This window comes from Brassica napus, chromosome C7 (assembly GCF_020379485.1).
Source record: "Brassica napus cultivar Da-Ae chromosome C7, Da-Ae, whole genome shotgun sequence".
NCBI lineage: Eukaryota > Viridiplantae > Streptophyta > Magnoliopsida > Brassicales > Brassicaceae > Brassica > Brassica napus.
In genome coordinates, this window is record NC_063450.1 from 53,500,021 (window position 1) to 53,519,224 (window position 19,204).

A 19,204-nucleotide genomic window follows, 5' to 3' on the forward strand; every position below is an offset into this window, starting at 1 on the left:
TTGTTTCATATTGTATAATACCCAAAATGTCTAGCAAAACTACAAACACATGGCTTTATTCATTATTTACTATTCTTTTGTCAACACATGGATTCTATTGATTTATAATCTTGCATTTTTGTTTTTATTACCTTACTGTTCCATATTAGCAAGAAAAATATTCACAATTCCAGAACAGCAGAAGATTTTGTCCATGCACGTAGAGCCCCACCTTTGATTGTTTATTTCGTATCATCACTATCATACAATACTATAAAATATTTCACTATTGTGTGCCTGTAATAATGTACAAAATTACTGGTCATGACAAAAGAAAAACTCATAATTTTTGCTAGTATTAGTGATCTTATATATGCCTTGATCTTCGTTATTAACTAGAAGGAGAAAGTTCTAAGGAAAAAATTAGCTTAATTTGTTGTACGATTTTAGTTTAGAGTTACTCAACTGACATTTAGATTCTCGAAAACCTCAAAAAAATTCTTTAAAGACATATTAACACATTATTAATCGTGCCAATAATGTTTATTTAAGTAGAGCTGTTTAGATAATCACTAAATACCGGAAACACCCTTGGCTTATCTATCTCATTTCCTTTTAAAAAGAGACTGTCGTTATTACACAAGACCACTCAATAGTCAATTCGACCAAACTCCATAGCTATCTAGAGAGAGAGAGAGAGAGAGAGAGAGAGAGAGAGAGAGAAAGGTTAAACTATGTCTAAAGAAGTGAGCGAAGAGGGACAAACCCACCACCATGGCAAAGACTACGTTGATCCTCCACCAGCTCCGCTTCTCGACATGGCAGAGCTCGGGAAGTGGTCTTTCTACAGAGCTCTCATCGCCGAGTTCGTCGCCACGCTCCTCTTCCTCTACGTCACCGTAGCCACCGTCATTGGTCACAAGAAACAAACCGGTCCTTGCGACGGCGTTGGTTTGCTCGGAATCGCTTGGGCTTTCGGTGGTATGATCTTCGTCCTCGTTTACTGCACCGCGGGAATCTCTGGTAATTAAGTTTTGAAAACTCTTCTTTTACGTTTGATTAGTTTGTTAAGTTTTGTTGCTAATCTCTTGTTTGTTTGTTTGTTCGCAGGTGGTCACATTAACCCAGCTGTGACTTTTGGTCTGTTCTTGGCGCGTAAGGTCTCTTTGGTGAGAGCTGTTGGTTACATGATAGCTCAGTGTCTTGGAGCTATTTGTGGTGTGGGTTTCGTGAAAGCTTTCATGAAGACTCCTTACAACACTCTCGGAGGCGGAGCTAACATGGTAGCCGACGGTTACAGTAACGGGACTGCTCTTGGAGCTGAGATCATCGGAACTTTCGTCCTTGTTTACACGGTTTTCTCTGCTACTGACCCAAAGAGGAGCGCTCGTGACTCTCACATCCCTGTAAGTGTTCTTTTAATCTCAAATGGGTTTGTGTAGATTCTGACAAGCTTGAATCTCTGTAGGAGTTTATGTAAATCTTGTGATAATCTGAAATGGGTCTGTAAAGATTCAGAATAAAGTTTGAATCTTTTTGGTTTTATTATTAAGTTTTTGTTTAATCTCAAATGGGTTTGTGTAGATTCTTAATAAAGTTTGAATCTTTGGGGTTAATGATAAAATTTTGTTTAATCTCTCTGTTTAGATTCTGATAAAGTTAGAATCTTTGTGTGTTTGAGTTGAATCTTGTTTAGTTTCAGGCTCAAATTAATGGGTATGTATAGATTTTGATAAAGTTCATTTTTTTTTCTGATTAGGTCTTGGCTCCACTTCCAATTGGATTCGCTGTGTTCATGGTACATTTGGCTACTATCCCCATTACTGGAACTGGCATTAACCCAGCCAGAAGCTTTGGTGCTGCTGTTATCTACAACAACGAGAAGGCTTGGGATGACCATGTAAGTCTTTAGTTGCCATACATTATCTTGATTAAGACAATTAATGGTTCCATTTTCTCTAATGTTGATTAAATAATTGTTTGACAATCAACTCTTTTTTTGAAGTGGATCTTCTGGGTTGGTCCATTCGTGGGAGCACTAGCAGCAGCAGCATACCATCAATACATTTTGAGAGCTGCAGCAGTTAAGGCATTGGCCTCATTCAGAAGCAATGCAACCAACTGATGATGAAGAAGTTTGAATTTCCCCATTTAGTGATGAAGGCTAAAATGTGAAGAAACAGTTTAAGATTAATGTGCTTTTATTATGTATGATTATTTGTGTGTTTGTGAGAGAGAATTTTAAGTTGGTGGATGTATGGTGTTAATCAAGAAATGGGTCTTTTTATCTCCTTACTTTTTTTCTTAGTTCTTTTATTTAGTACACATTTTATTTGTTTACTATTTGTAGTTTAGTTTATGTGTGTCTTGTTTGATAAAAAAAAAAGTTTATGTGTGTTGTGAATCATTTCTCTTTGTTGTGATAATGTACTCCAGTTAAAGAGTACATTATCATTTAAATATGTAAAAAGATGACCAGAAGCAAATTTTGGTTGAAACTCACTGGCTGCAAATAGGTTATATAGACACCTAGGCAAGGAACCATAAGGAGACCTCAAAGAAGTTTATTTTTGCATGTTCATGAAGACGAAGTCTTTGATAAGTTTGAGAGTATTGCTAGGCTTTTGGCGGATGCAATATTGAGTTAAAAAGGAAAAAAGATCTTTTATGTTCCATGATCAATTAGCGACATAGATATAGATATGTGAAACCATCAACAATTTATCACTTTATCTTGTTGCATCTTAATTAAGTTTCGGTTGTGCTAATCAAGGAATATGATAAGAAAATTGTGTTGCAGTTTAGTGAGTTTCTCCACGAAGGAGAAAGAGTTCTGAAATTGGCGTTTAACTGAATATAAAATGATGAAACATAAGATTTTGCAGATGGTAAAATCATGTTTCTTATCTTTGAAGAAGTATAAATTTACCAAAACATGAATATTTTGAACAATGTTAATTACTCTTGGTGCCTTACCTATGAAAACAATGACGATGACAAAAAGATGTCACTTATCCAATTTGAACCGGCTGGTGCTTCCCATGATGGGCTAAACCTGATTTCAAACTTTTCTATATGTTCTTTCCATTGCTAACAGTGGATTTAATTTTTTTATTGACTAATTTTCCAATAGATTACCTTCAAGATTATAGTATAAGTGCCAACCGATTTTGTTACTTTTTCCAATATACCCATCATGGAAGAGATTATCAATGGGAATATGAAGTTCTCCTAGCATGAGTCACCAAATATGCCAACATATTTGGTAGCAATTGCTTGTTTGTTATGTATGTTGATTTAATGTTGTGTGATTGCGATGTTGTTGATAGTTAGCAAAAACACAAAATACTCTCAAATAATTTTTTTTTTAACAAAATTTAGGTTTCTTTTAGTGCATGGGAAAGCTGGTTTTTATCGCTAAGATGAATGTTTATTAACTCGTAAATGTAATGGTGTGTTGATATATTTGTCTTTGTAGTGCAAGTGTTGTTCAATTGTATTTCTACTTTTCTTTGGTTTTCTTTATTACAAAATTATAATAAACATATAAGACACATTTTTCACTTTTTACTATATTTTGAAAAAGTTTAATTGTAATTGTACCTCAAAATGAAGCAATGAACATTTTTGTTTTAAATTTAAAGATATACTGTTCATACCACCATTTTTTTGAAGATAGACTTTTTAAATTATAAATTAATCCTTAATTTTTACTTATTTTTCTATAAAAATAATTTATATACGTTAACATTTCCCAATTAATTTTAAAGTTTCAATTATTATTTTTATCTAATTAGATTTTATATCAAAGAGCATGAAAATATTCATTTCTCAAAATTTTAGCTCGATTAAGAAAAATCAAAAATAAATAAGCTTATTCTTTAACTTCAAAACACTTTTATATATCACTTATAGATATCACTTATAGATAAACATATATATAGTGTTTCTTAAAAAATATGTGTTTTTCTGTTTATGTTATGCAATAATTTTATTATATTATAATATTTAATTGATATTAAATAGTTATTTGTGTTGATTATTGTTAAAATAAAATAATTGAGTAACATTAGTAAATATGAAAATGAAAGGTTTTATTAATAATTAGTGATAAAGTATAAATTAGCTAGATTTTTTTTTTTTACAATAAGAAAATGAAGCAAACCATTTGAGTAAATGTTACGTCAATTTTTTATTCATTTGAAGATAGTGAATTTTTGAAAATAAAAATGAAATCAACCATTAGAAATGGTCCAAGTTGGTATTGGGTTCAATTGCAAAATAAAAATGAAGATAATTATTATCAAAATATCATTATATTAAGAATTATTCCAGTCAGAGAGACGGCCTGTATATATGTTTAATTTAACAAGCAATATTATGAACAAATAGTTTTCCATCATGCTATAACTAACAAAATTGTGTTTACATAATGATTTTCATATTCACTAAAATATTTAGGAGAGTATTGAACGTTCAATCAAGGACATACACATCGAAAGTGCTAACATATGTCACCTCTTCTCCCCTACAACTCAGCTATTCCTCACTCATCCTCGTATTCTGTCAGGTAAACAATTTCACATCTTATTGATTGAACTAGGCTGGTTATAATTCATGAATTAATTCTTTTTGATTTTGTTGTGAAAGAAATAAAGGGAAAAGTTCTCTCAACGAACAGAGACCGAGAGATTATTAAGACCAAAGTAGTAAGCAATACAAAAAATTTGTATGGAGGCGTACCAACGTTCATGTTGCGATCACGGCCTACATGCTCGACCAATTGGTCAAGACTAAGTTCTACAAGAGCATCAGATGCATCATCACTTTCCATGGCGATGAACTTGATTTCTACAACTCTTGCTCTGATTACTGACAGCAAATGGACAGCGAAATCAGTTCTTGCTCAAGGTCTGAACTAAAATAAATAGAGTTGTCATTAATTTTTGATACTTGTGGATATTTGATCGAAAATCATTATTTCTTCTTTCATGTGGAAATCTTTGAATACTCTTTGAATAATCATAGTTATGAAATTTAAATATTTCCGTTTATCATTTTTATCCATATCAAGGGTACACAAAAGATGAACTAAAGAAAAACTACATAAATTAAAAAGATTACAAAAAAAAGTGAAATAAATATAAATAAATTTCACGCAAGGGAGGATTTTTGATATAATAATCAAAGCAAGACGGATAGGCATGTCAAGGGAGTATATGAGCCGTGAACAAGAGAGAAGCTCAACCGCTCAATCTCTCCCGAAATAGCAAGTCCAGAAGAAGTCAGACGCTTCTCCAACCTAATAACTGCAAAGCAAGTTTTCTCTTCTGGAATGACAGGCGGCTTATTCCTCCTTAATACAGGTTGAGGTGTCACTAGCCATACAATCACCAGTTTCCCACCATAGTTAACTAATTGAATCATACGGTAACAACAACAAAACTTGGTATCGCACAGAGCTTCCAAACCCTCAACAATTACCCACTTTTCACAACTCACGTCATACCAGAACAAATCATCGCTGAACTCCTTAAACACTAGATTATCTAGAACGCACCAAACCCCACATGTTTCTAGTATCCATTCTAGACCCGTAAAACCCATCTCTAGCAGCAACCATCTTCCTTGTTTAGGATCATAAGCATACTTGTTGTTATGCTCGGTGATAACGTATATCTTTGCCCCAAGGACAAGGAGTTGGAATTTACAATCAAACCCATCACCGGTAGGGCTAGGAAGTAGCTCTTTCTTCCAAGTCTGAGACTTTAAGTCGAAAACTTCACCCCAACTCTCACACTTTCTGGTTCCTCCCATTACATATATACTCCCGTCTAAAAGACAAGCTTTGGCGCATTCTCTTGCAACCCTCATCCTAGGAGCACGACGTTGAGTGTGACTCCGACAATCAAGCACACAGACGGATCGAGATCGCTTGCCCTGCTTGTTGATTCCGCCGATTTGGTAGATCTCGGAACCAACAGCTAAATTTGCCTCTTTTGATCGAGCACGTAATTGAAAGGAAGAGTCTTTAACAGGTACTAACCTCAATTCAGTCTTCATTTCAATTTCAGCCCCGTCTACGCTGATAAAGGCGTCTCCTTTTTTGGTTATATCATCATCGAGACTCATGAGATTGTACCAGCTGTAACAACGGGTGGCCGTCCTTAAGCTTTCACAACACAAATAGAGGCGAGGCTCTGTGGCTCCGATTTGAGATCGAGCTGCGTATATCTCCGGAGAAGAGAGGAGAGAGTGGAAGCCCTTGGAGACTGAGCTGATTGAACGGTATTGGGATTTCGAGACGCGGGCTAAACAATTCGCAGCGATTTCATCTGGAAGCGATGAGAACGATGGAGACGATGATGGCTCACGGCACGAAGAAGAAGGAGCTGTAGAATAATACCTCATTCTAGTCGTCGGTCGGCTACTTAGGTTTTTTTTTGGTGCTTTCGTTTTTTCACCACTCTTTATAAATATATATATATATATATTTTTTTTTATTTTTTTTTTTGGTGGGCCATTACACAATGTCTTCAATCTAGATGGCTCTCTGTGACTTTTATTACATCCCTTCTTTAGATCAGTTCAACTACTAGGGTAGTGTGGTTTTTTACATTATTGTCCCTAGTTAAAGCGTAACCCCCCGATAAGTAGTAAGCAAGCCTCTTGGTTTCTTTTTCTTTTCACGCCAAACCATACGGAACAAAAAAAACACAATGGGTTCCTCGTCAGTCATCTTTATTTTCTTTCTGCTGAGTTGAGTATATGTTTACGTTCTCGAAATGCTTCGCTCTTCGCTCCGTCTAAAATCTTTCACCGGCGGAAAAAAATCTCAGCTTGAGGGTTAAAGAAAGATGTTGCAGAGCAAAGTTTTCAAATAAGGAAACCAGAGGAGGCCGACTTCAAAAGGTATCTTCTCTCTGAATGCTTCTTCTTCTTTCCGAGTTCTTCAGCAAATGAGAGAGGCTTATCTACGAGATGACATATATTGTGGAGCTTTCTCCTGCAAGTCTTGCGATATCTTCAGCTGCTCGTTTGTCTTCCCGTAAGATTATATTGTTGTCGATTGCAACGTCATTCTTCACCAAGTAATTTTGCTTTCACTGTACTTATAAAGCTAAAGACTTTGGCTTTAGATTGATTTAATTTTTTGTTTGGTAGATTGATTTGTTGGAGAATCAGGCCATAGACAATGTTGTTGTTCTGTCTGTTGTGCTTGACGAGGTTAAGAACAGGAACAGGTCTATGTACAACCGAATCAGAGCTCTCTGCAGCAATCAAGCCAAGCAATTCTATGTTTTCTCCAATCATGTCCACAAGTAAGACACTTTTTCAACCTTCGATTCCTCGGGTTTTAGATAGAAGGTTGTGAAACTCAATGATTAGGAATATACTGTCTGGTGATATTTACTGAATGATCACTGGAACTTACTTAGTTTTTTTTTTTTTTAAAGTTTTAACTTATCTGGGGTATAGCTATTCGTGTCCCTACGCTATGGTACCAGAAGCATCTAGCGGATACATCTCAGGTGCTGCTTGTAACTAATGACAGAGAGAATGAAAGGAAGGCCACTGAAGAGGGAATATCTGCAGAGACAAAAGTATGTAAATCATCTTTTGTTGTTTTTTATAGACATTCCAGATATCAGAGTTTGGTTTTGTATGACGTACAAGTTTATTAATAAATGTTTCTGTATCAGTCGAGGGCTTATGTAAAATCAATTGGACAACCTGAATTGTTGGATCTGCTTGCCCAACCAACCAGCCGCCATGGAAGATGCAGATGATTCCAGACCTTCGAAGAGGAAACTTGTAGGTAATGGAGATAAACATACTTGTTTCTCAGTCTCTGACCAGAGATACTGCCATCAAACAACTCTTGTCTCCTATAGTTATGTTATTTTTTTACTACCTGCAGCATAAGCCTATGGCCTATGTGGAATCTATCATCAAGGAAAACTCCGTGTCAATCCTTTTGAAGCTTATGTTGGAAGCGAGAGTATTGGGGAAAAGATTTTTATCTATGGGGGCGCAGCAACATGAGCTCTTGCCTCGCGATCAACGGCAACAGGAGAAGGCATGAAGAAGGTTTCTATAAATATCTATCTACAAATACTTTAAACTGGTTTTCTGATTGCACGAAGTTGTTTCAAACTTATCTCTCTTTCACATACCAAATTTAAACGCAGATGAGGAAGGGGATGATACTGTTCATTTGGCTCCCAAGAAACTTCTGGGGATAAAAATGCTAAGTTGCTAACCCTGCTCGTCTATCAGGCCGTGTAGTTGGTATTATCCGTAGAAATTGGCACTCGTAAGTTCATTTATTGATTTTGTTCTACTTGACTACCGCTATCATCTTCCTAGATATTTTCTTAACAATACATTGACACATCATATGAGTGACGTGATATACTCTTATTAGAGGTGCCTGTTTCTGGTGACTATATACATGAATAGACGGACTATCTTTAGTTCTCTTGATTTCTGTGCAATTATACTTATTTTTTTCTTACTTTCAGAGTCTGTTTCAAACATAGTTCATGGATGATGGTTCCTAATTTCCATGATAATCATGCAGGTATTGTGGTCTCTTGAACCAATGTCACTACCTGGTGGAACGGCGCATTCTTTATTTGTCTCTAAAGATCGCAGAATCCCAAGATTCGCATTAACACTTGACAGCTTCAGAACCTTTTTGGATATGAGGATAGTAGTGGCAGTTGATTCTTGGGGCTGTCAGTCTCGATATCCTTCTGGTCATTATGTAAGACCAATCGGCAAAATAGGTGACATTGGGAAACTGGAACAGAGGTAAGGGCATTATATCAAATTACTTGGTTCTATTCTGGTAGGCAGTGGGAGGGCAATAACATCAATACTCTTCTCCAGTGCTGTCATGCTTGCCACCCTTACCCTGGTCTGTATCTGCTGAAGACGTATCCGATCCTGTTAGGCAAGACTTACGACATTTGCTTGTGTTTAGTGTGGACCCTTCGGGTATGTACCTAAAGCGTTACTCTTTAGATAATAGAGATGTCTTACAGAGTCTGCTGTTAGCTGTATACATGCAGATTAACTTGTTTGTGGTGCTAACAGGTTGTTAGGATATTGATGATGCATTGCATTGCATTGTACATCGCTTCCAAACGGGAACTTTGAACTTGGAGCCGTATCCTAGAGTCTATGACTAGCTTTCAGTTTAGGGCATGTCAAGAGAATAAGTTAGAAATCCCTCTGTGGTGTATATATTACTAAAGCTTTGAAATGGCTCCTTTGACTGTTTTGTCGCACAATTTGATATTTCAGTTTAGGGCATGTCCAAAGCCTCTTTAACTGAAGGTAACATCTTCTTACAGGATACTTTCCCTTTATGCTGGAATTTCAATGCACTCGTGACATGGTTTTGCTTGCAGATATATTCTCGCTTAGAGCTGATGTAGAAAGGCTTGCATTCTCGGTTATTAGGGGAAATGAGTCCTGAATTTGAGATCATTCTCAACGAGATTCACAAAGAGTATAATCAAGTCCTCTGCAGCTTTTTCCTATGTTGAAGCTCTGGCTCGGATGGATGACAGGTAAATTTTCCTTAACCATAGTGTTAAAGAGTCAGTGGTTTTGTTTGCTCATCTTTGCTCTTACATAAAAAAACTATTTCATTTCATGCCCCTAGTAATTTTGGCGGTAGCATTAATTTTAGCTAGGATTTGTTTTCAAATGGTTGCATTTTGGTTTCAGATTATGCACAGGATTAATAAGTGTTATTTACTTTTTGCAGCCGATTGACAGACGGACCCCGTGACTACAGACAGATCTGAGGAACATGAATGCTTTGGCTAAGGCTTAAGATACCTCCTCTCACTTCCAGAAATGATAGAAAGAAGAAGACAATTTATAACTGCTATGTGCTTTTTGAATTATGTGCTCTCGCTTCTGCTGAAGTTAAATTTCAGATTGCTGCTGAGACTCATGATCCTCTTGACATTGGTATGTTTGCTGAGAAAAAAAAGCTCTTCTTGATGAATATGAACAATAGTTTCTTAGTCGTACGCTGCATCTATTGGGCTTAGCTTAGATGTCTCTTCATCTAAAGCTTTGGCTGATTCACTGAACCGAGCTGTGGTGAGTTTTTTTTGTCTGCATTGTCTTATTTGCACAGCCACTGTTTAGCCATTTTGAGTACATCCTCGGTTCCATTTCTACAGCTAAAATTTAATTGTAACTTCTTTTAATTGAACTTTGAATGCTACATGTCTTTTAGTAAGCAACTCGCTTCCTTTGTTCCAAATAGCTAGCTTTCTCTCCGCTCACTCTCAACAAAAAATCTTTATTCTTCAGGGTGAGGATCCATATTTCAATTAGCTGATCAGGATACTGGCAACTAGGTGCATGGCACAGGTAATGCTTCTGTGTTGACTGAATAGTTAAATTGCTGGTGGTTTTTGGGAGTATATCACCATATCTAATCAATTTTAACTTATTATTACTCAGGCTGTGTACTTCTGTAGTGGGGATCTCTCTCCTTCAGAATATCTTCATTATGGGCTTGCGGCACCCTTATATACTCATTTTACATCCCCTATCCGGAGATAAGCTGGTAAGTCAGAGTTGATCTTTCTTCCATGTGTTTTCACCTGTTAGATGCTATATAACTTTGCTTCTTTCTCTGGTTCTAGATGTCTTTGTGCACAGGCTACTTGCCGCGTCGCTACGAATATACAAGCTTCCAACGGTGTTCCAAGACAGGCCTCAACTTACTAGTGTTGCCGATAATAAGTTTTTGCTTTACCCTCCTTGGATTCAAGGATTTAGTCTTTTCCGCATTTTTGTGTGTTGAAGGAAAATTTGTAAAATTTATGAATCTTCTATCACTTCCTGATTCGGTTTACAACTTAAGTTCTTGTCCTGTCTTATCCAGCTTTGTGACAAGGAGAAACTGTCTAAAATTCAACTGTTCATCCCTTTTTTCCCTTAATGATCTTTCTTTTACTAATGCACCAGAGTCGCAGTATTCTAAACACACTGACTTGTTTCAGATTTGAACTATCGGCATAGGAATGCGCAGATGGCAAGTAGAACTGCACTCTCATCTACTTCTTCAGAAGAAACATGTAAAGATCGTCTATGTTTCCTGAATCTTACTTCATTCTAGAGGCATGGACTGGTAAAGACTAAGAGAAAAATCTGTGTTCTGGTGTTGTAGACCCACAGATGCAGAGACAAGAGTTGCGAAGTTACGATCCAATGGTTTTATACTATTCGTCCCAAAGTACGTTCTCCATTCTTACCATTACAAAATTCATTACCACTAGTAGTCTATTCTTCTTAATTATCTTTCCTCTGACTTCCCTAGCCACCATGTTTTCTTACTCTAGAAAATCTTTACGGATTTATTATGCAGGTATGAAATAGAAGGCCCGGTTTATGTAACAGCAAAAGGTGAGAAAAGAGGTGGTGACTGGTACGTAGATGAGGAGAACCAGAAGATTGTTTAGATGGATGGAAGCCTATCATACAGTGTCTTGCAAACAGTGAGGATTCTTATCTCAAAGGCCCAAATATGTTTGATTCAAAAGCTAATTTGGTTGTAATTTTCTAATAAATGACTAGTTCCAAACTTCCCACGGAAAATGTTAAAATTGATCACTAGACAGCTAGTATAATGCTTACATTAATCAAAACTCAAATGGGCTACGAATACGATATAGCCAAGACCCATCCTTTTATTTGGGCCTAAAATTAAATGCTTTTAAATTAGCGTCTAATGATATTAGACGGCTGATTTTATATATGAATTAGTTAAAATTGCTCGGTTGGGCTCAGGTCAGCATCGATAGTGGATTGGTTTAATCGAATTGCTCCGAAATCGGAATGAAGTGAAGAACCATGTTTAAGACGATAACTTAGATCCTGAGAAACTACATAAACTATTTTTGGAGAGTAGATGCTTATCCACGACCAAATAAACGGAAGAAAACTTCATATGAAGCAGAGCCAGTAAAAGCATTATGGGGTTTGCATTATGGGGTTTGCGTACATGATTTTCGCATACAAGAAATTTCAAGAATGTAGCATGTAAAATTATAATGATGATTAGTTCAATTTACCCCAGAAGTTTAAGTCGGTTGTTAAAAAACAATTTAATCTATTCAACTAAATCAGCTATTAACCTTAACCTCATAAATCCTTCTATACTCTTCAATCAATTATATATTCTTTTAATTTCTTAAACTATTCTTTTCATATGAAATTTTCTTATCATTTTGTCCTATATTTGTATTTTTGATATATATACTATTTTTGGTTAATAACATTATTGCATTTCATATGCAAAGAAAAATATTTAATATCAAAAGTTTTTAAGTAATGCAATTGATATTATATTAGAGTATGTCTATAGTTAGAAACTTATAATACAATCTTCATCTACTAGTAGGCTATGGTTTTTAGCGGATTTCGTTTGTTCACCCCTCTTTTTAAATGGTAAGTGTTTTGTGGGCTATTACATTAAAGCCCACAATTGTTTTGGTTTTAAAGTCCATATCTTTACATTTTAAAACAAATTAAGCCCATTAAAACGAATATAGCAATCAAATTTAAACCGATGCAAACCAAATTATTCTATAACCCAATCGGTTTAAGTTAATTATTCGGTTTGGTTTTAAACCAACCTAATAACCTAATGTGTTTATTACTTTAATTTTATTGATTAATTACTAATTAAAAAGTAGAAATTATTGATTACTAATTATTGATTATTTACAAAGAAAATATTATGACAAATAATATATTAAAAAATAAAATATTAGGTTTTATTCGGCTTCGTCAGATTTCGAAATTGCTTGTATCGCTACTGGCCCGTTTGTGGCTTAAATAATAGGAAGATATCACATACCCATTTCATGATATATCATCCATCCACAAACTTGTATCATTTGTAGCGTAAGAAACATTGTTTTGATTTCTTTGTGGGATACTAGATAGCTAGAGGTAAACTCCAGATTGCGGTGGAGTATGCTATGGTCATAACACCACCAATCAACAAGAGTTCAATAACAAAATTTACACTCATAAACTGACTCATCATGACCACCGCGAGACAGCTAAAGATCACGAAGCATTACAAGGTACCAAGTGGTACTTTGCCATATTCAGACATAATGTGTAGAAGTTGTTTTATTGTTTTTCCACCTATTATATTGTTTCGTGAGTAACGTTAAAATTCTTGCGTGATACAAAAGACAATGCTCTACATAATATGATATTACCGAATGAAGCAATTGCGAGTCTCACATCTCTGCTGAAACGTATTTCGTGTACGGATTCGTGGAGATGAATAAGTAGTACTTGCTTAGCATATGTAAAATGAACACGATGATACATCACATCTCTATCATTCACACTTCCATTTAGATTTTCTCATGTGTACTACTAAAACAATGATAACACACAGTGCCGTCTCATAGGTTGGAGTGGCCAAAAAACACAATTAAATTACGGGTTCTTTATATAGATATACTAATATGATAAACAATACAAAAGTGCTTAATATCATTGAATATACTTGAAACTAGGTGGTTACCCCCGAATTCGCGGATATAAATATTGTTAAAAAAATATATATTATGTATATAATGTCATAAATTTTGAATAATAATCAGAAACATTAAAAATATAATTTTTAACTTCAATTAGTTTGAAATCGTAAAGTTTTTATAAATTTGATGTAAAAATAACTGATAAATATTTAGTAATAACAAATGCTTGTGAAATTATATATGTAATTATCACATTAACTTCTCTAACATATAATGCATCTTTTCGATCTCTTCTTATTTTTCTCGTTATCATTTTGTTCTTTTTATTAAAATTTTGCTAATGTTTTCCTAACTTTTTTACATATTTTTGCCAAATATTTATTTCTCTCTCTCTAAATAGTAATACAAACATACAATCAACGAACAAAAACTTCAACTTAGAATTCTTTTCAACTATAATATTACCTTGTTCACTATATTATTTGACTTAAATGCAAAACATTTTTTAATCAAAGATCTCACGTGATCCCTTAAATATAATCCTTCAAATCTTCAAAACCTAATTATTTATAAAGCATATATGGACATTATAAGAGATTAGTAATTATTATAGATATTACTATATTTTTATATGAATATGAAATCATTATATGGATTTATATAAATTGTTTGATATTCATTATTTTATGTAGTATATAAATATAAAAATAATTGATAAAACATTGTTACACTTTCTATATTTTTGAAAATTAGCTACCATTAATTATTATGTGTAATATCATTTAGGTTATTTGGTAAGTGATAGTAATTAGTTTTAGACTTGTCTTTTATTTTAGATATAATTAAAATAATAAATTTTTCAAAAGTTCAATTCATTATATTATGTAGTTTATAAATATAAAAAAGAATTGATAAGGCGTTAATATTTTTTATATAATTTTAACAATTAGTTACCATAAATCAGTATTTGTAATATAATTTAGATTTTTGGAAAGTGATATTAATTGGATCTAGATTTTTTTATTCTAAATCTAGAATTAAATAAATAAAATTTAAAATTATCGACCAAGAAAATTATAAAAAAACTTCTTTAGACTTCACAAATGATAAACATGTAAGCAAAATTCACTTAAGTGATTTCTGTTTTAATATAGGAGAAATTTTTTTATAAATGTTTTATAAACTCATATAAATAATTTAAATTAAGATAAAATCATTTTGTAAGTCATGATATATAATTTTATAAATGCTTTATTTTTTTTATAAATGACTTATAAGACATATATGGACATTATAAGACATTAATAATTATTATAATTCTTTATATATGAATATAATGTTTTATATAAGAATATGAAATCATTATATCGATTTATTGTGTTCGAGTAATTATATTATGTAGTATATAAATATATAAAGAATTAATCAAACATTATTAAATTTTCTATAATTTTGACAGTTAATTACCATAAATTATTAGTTTTAATATCATTTAGACTATTTTGTAAGTTATATTTATTAGTTATAGACTTACCTTTTATTTTTGATCAAATTTAATAAATTAAAAATTGAATATACTTCAACCAATCAAATTTCACCTATGAGCGACACGTGAGCATAAGTCATTAAAGTGATTTCTCAATTAATATATAGAAGGATAGAAAGTACGTTGGACAGAAAAGAAAAGAATCGAACAAGGGTCTGCTAATTTAAATTGTAACTAGTTAACCATTTTACCAAACTAACATTCTATATAATCTGACCGTAGAACTTATTATATATCTTTGTGGTTTAAAGCAAGTGATTTATTTGCTTAAGAGCAGGGGATGCCTAATCACAAATGTTTTAAATTAAATTTATCAACGGGAATAGTATTATTGGGTTAGCTCTTCCTCAACTAGGATTCAGTCATCCTTACATGCCTTTATGAATGCAAAACGTAAACACAAATGCCATTTTTCGTTTTTACAGTTTCGAAATGATGTTTGATAAAACAAGGTTGTGGTTTATTAGAACACAAACAATATGTAAAAAATACAAAAGCATGTGAAAATACAAAGAACAAACACAACACGGCAGGTAATGATACAAGCCTTGATTATTCTGAAACATGGTTTTTCACACTTAGCTATAACTTCTCACTTGTACCACTTAAAAATATAATCGCAAATAGATTCAGTTTACTCTCTTCCTCAGTTTGGCTTCAACCCTTTCATATCTTCTTTTTATTACCGATACGCGATGATAACACACTGAACATCATCAATATCCCTAACTTCATATCGAGCAAAACCAGCTTCGTTAAGAACAAAGTCCCACTCTTTCAAAGTTCGTTCTTTGCCTGTGCTTGTGTGAGCCATCATCCCCATATCGAGCATCAATCTCACCTGCTGTAATTTCTCATCTCTGTCTTCCACTATCATGGTCTTTTTCTGGTCTCTGATTATGGATTCCACTATCAACACTTTCCCGATATTTGGTGGGACAGCCTCTTTGCAATTCTTCAATATTCTTATGCAATCTTTGTCTCCCCAATCATGTAACACCCACTGTCATCATTTTCCACAATTTACATATTAGATATAACTAGTCATATCGCGCTTTAAATATGATTGAAGCCTTAGAGTTTGTATATTAACAAATATACGTTTTTAAGGCTCTCTTATTTCAAAGAGTCTTACAAAGAAAAAAAAAGAACTAATTAAGTTCATCAGTTGTTAAAGATATATTTTGGGGGGAAAGCCTGTCAAATTTTATTTTGAGTTTATACGTATACGTTTACAAAATACACGGATAAGTTTTTACATCAATCTTACAAAAGAAAGTGTTTGATTTTAAAAGGCTGCCAGTTTTTTTGGGATGTCTCATCATTCTATATTGGTTAATAATATCCGGGAAAGTTGGTAGTGGTCACTTTATTTATTTGGCACTGGATAGTGGTCGCCATCGGTTGATTCGGTAGTTTGGTATCATATCATATAGTCTATTTTTGAACTGGACAAATACCTGAACTCGAAAAACTTAACCAAATGCAACCTAAAAGTTATACCGAACTTGAATCAGAACCAGAAAAATATCAAAACAGATCCAAAATTTTAGTACCAAAATTTTAGTATCTGAAAAAATTAGATTTAAATATGACCTGAATCACAATTCTATATTTAAATTTACTAATTATTTTTAAATCTAATATAAAATATACAAAATATTTGGAATTGCCCAAAATACTTGATAAATAACCAGAAGTGAATACTCAAAGTAATCCAAAAATACCTTAAATACTTACTAGTTCTCCATCCAAATACCTGAAGAAAACTATTTTCATGTTAATTTTAAATATTTAGCATAAATATTCATATTTATATGTTATATATTATACTTTTAAATTTAAACTATATTGTGTTTTTTGAATTTGTTTACGTAATTTAAATGGATATCCAAATCCGAACCTACAAAGATGCCAAGGGAATATTTTCAACTCTATTGATTAAGATCAATTTATTTACAAACTGAATAAAAAAATGACTATAGCAATTTTTTGTTTAACATTTGCAGCTACAAAAGTTAGAGTTACATCGCACAAATCTAATTTTACTGCAGAAATAATACGGCTATATTCTGACCAATAATTCGTTATATGCTCTATGTCTTTTATCATGCTGTCAAGACACACATATGTAGATATGTATACCTTAATAAATTAAAATAATGCGTAATAAAAATATATTAAAGCAAATAGACAATGGCAAATACATTAAAACAATACAATGTATACACAAGGTTAATTATACGATATACGAAATAGAAATCATATCAAAATTTATTTATAAATTATTTAGTACAAGCTTACTGCAAAGTGAAAAGAATGATTTGGTTTCAAACAATATTATACTAAAAATAATGTTAGTTTAGAAATACTTCTTCGGTTTAAAAAAAAATACATGTTCTAGAAAAAAAATTGTATCAGAAAGATGTATATTTTTATTTTTTTCAATGCATTTTTATCAATTAATAATGAAAATTGTGAACTTCAAGAATATTAATTGAATTTCTTGAAGTCTTATTGGTTTAGAAATATAGGAAATATAAAATTACAGAAACTATGCATTAATAATTAAGTTTTACTCCATCCGTTTCTAAATAAGTGTCACTTTGACATTTTTCACACAGATTAAGAAAATGGCGAAAATATATGTAAGTTGTTATTAATTATACTTCTCTGACCAATAATATTTGAGATAAATAAAATTATTTATAAAATCAATGCAGTTTTCAATTAATTTTCAGCTGAAAATAAGTATAATTTGCATTGGAATTATAAAGTGACATTTTTTGTAAAAAGAAAAAAAAAGTTAAAATGACACTTATTATGAAACAAAAGGAATATTATGTTTTATTAGTAAACGTGAAATTCTTAAAACATGTACTCCCTTCGTTTTTTATATAAGTCGTTTTAGAGAAATTTTTATGTTCCAAATTATATGACGTTTTCGGTTTTTTATGTAAAATTTATTAACACTTAATGTTATATGACCAATAATAATATACTTTCTATTTTATTATTGGTCGATTTGTGGTTAGGTAAATGATTAATGATGTTTTTGTTTAGAAAATATAAAAAATTAATGATTTCTTAATCTATGTGCACAATTCTAAAACGACTTATATTAAAAAACGGATGGAGTATTATTTTGAAACATAAGAAGTATTTATTTTAGTCTCGTCTGTTATGTGAAAATTTTGATTTTGAGAACTAAATGAAAGATGTAATTAAGAAAGAAAAAACCACTGATTAGTAATAAAAATAATATAGAGTATGTAAATGAACTTGACCTTGACGAAAACGGCGTCACATTTGGGAACAGAATCAAACATATCACCTCCGACGTTCTCAACACCATCCAAGACTTGAGCAACTTCAATAACATGATGAAGATCAAAGTTAAATCCTTTGATCCAAGGAAACTCCTTAACCAATATTGCCAGGGTCTCTCCGGTACTGCCTCCTACGTCCACCACCGTAGGCACGCCTTCGAACAAGTCGTGACAAGCTGCAGCGACACGTGGCACCACGAGCCTTGTGTGACAAGCCATGGCCTCGTTGATCACATCGTTGAAGCACGGATTATCATCTGCTAAAGCCCACAGATCCTGACCGTGAACGCTATCAAACGGTGGTGGATGTGAACCGTTGGCCGGAGAAGAGACGACTGAACTCAGCCTTAACCATGGAGCTATCAGCTCCGGACTTGTTTCGAAGAGGACGAAAGGAGCGAGAGACTTGCCGTCACGTTTTGTGATCATCATACGGCGAGAGAGTGGCGTGTTAGTGTAGCCTGTGGCTAGACCATCTTTTGTGGGGACTTCTTTAAAGACGCCTTGGTGCACAAGAAATCTCATTATACGATGGAGATGCGACGGTGAGGCAGAGACTGCACCGGAGATCTCGGCTAGTGTCACTGGCTGTGACGGATGATTTTCAATGGCTTCTGGTATCTTAAGATCGATGGCACACTTTGCAGCTGCCATATCTGCAAAGCCAAAGACATATCTCCAAATGTCTAGAGAAGCTTTAGCTTCTTCATCCAATAAGTTTCTTTTACTTTCTTCCATTTCGTTTCTTGACGAGTGATTTGTGGTTTGAGGGATTAGGTTTTTAATAGTGTTTATAGAATGAGGGCACA

General features: G+C 33.3%; 3 protein-coding genes and 1 pseudogene across 3 annotated transcripts; 2 read left to right on the forward strand and 2 right to left on the reverse strand.

Annotated features, from left to right (window-relative positions):
- Nucleotides 1–612: 612 nt before the first annotated feature.
- On the forward strand, nt 613–2,386 carry LOC111207416 (aquaporin PIP2-7). The gene is made up of 4 exons (XM_022705422.2): nt 613–1,002; nt 1,090–1,385; nt 1,739–1,879; nt 1,985–2,386. Exons 1-4 carry the CDS (start codon nt 714–716, stop codon nt 2,102–2,104), a joined length of 846 nt encoding a protein of 281 aa, XP_022561143.1. The 5' UTR covers nt 613–713; the 3' UTR covers nt 2,105–2,386.
- A 2,601-nt stretch (nt 2,387–4,987) lies between these two features.
- Nucleotides 4,988–6,449, reverse strand: LOC111208281 (putative F-box/kelch-repeat protein At4g35120). The gene has a single exon (XM_022707249.2). It carries the CDS (start codon nt 6,388–6,390, stop codon nt 5,164–5,166), a length of 1,227 nt encoding a protein of 408 aa, XP_022562970.2. The 5' UTR covers nt 6,391–6,449; the 3' UTR covers nt 4,988–5,163.
- Nucleotides 6,450–7,174: 725 nt separating this feature from the next.
- LOC111208157 lies at nt 7,175–10,975 on the forward strand (annotated as a pseudogene).
- A 4,529-nt stretch (nt 10,976–15,504) lies between these two features.
- On the reverse strand, nt 15,505–19,161 carry LOC106428744 (acetylserotonin O-methyltransferase-like). Its single transcript, XM_022706059.2, has 2 exons — nt 18,354–19,161; nt 15,505–16,069 (listed from the first exon to the last, which is right to left on the reverse strand). Exons 1-2 carry the CDS (start codon nt 19,131–19,133, stop codon nt 15,749–15,751), a joined length of 1,101 nt encoding a protein of 366 aa, XP_022561780.1. The 5' UTR covers nt 19,134–19,161; the 3' UTR covers nt 15,505–15,748.
- Nucleotides 19,162–19,204: the final 43 nt, after the last annotated feature.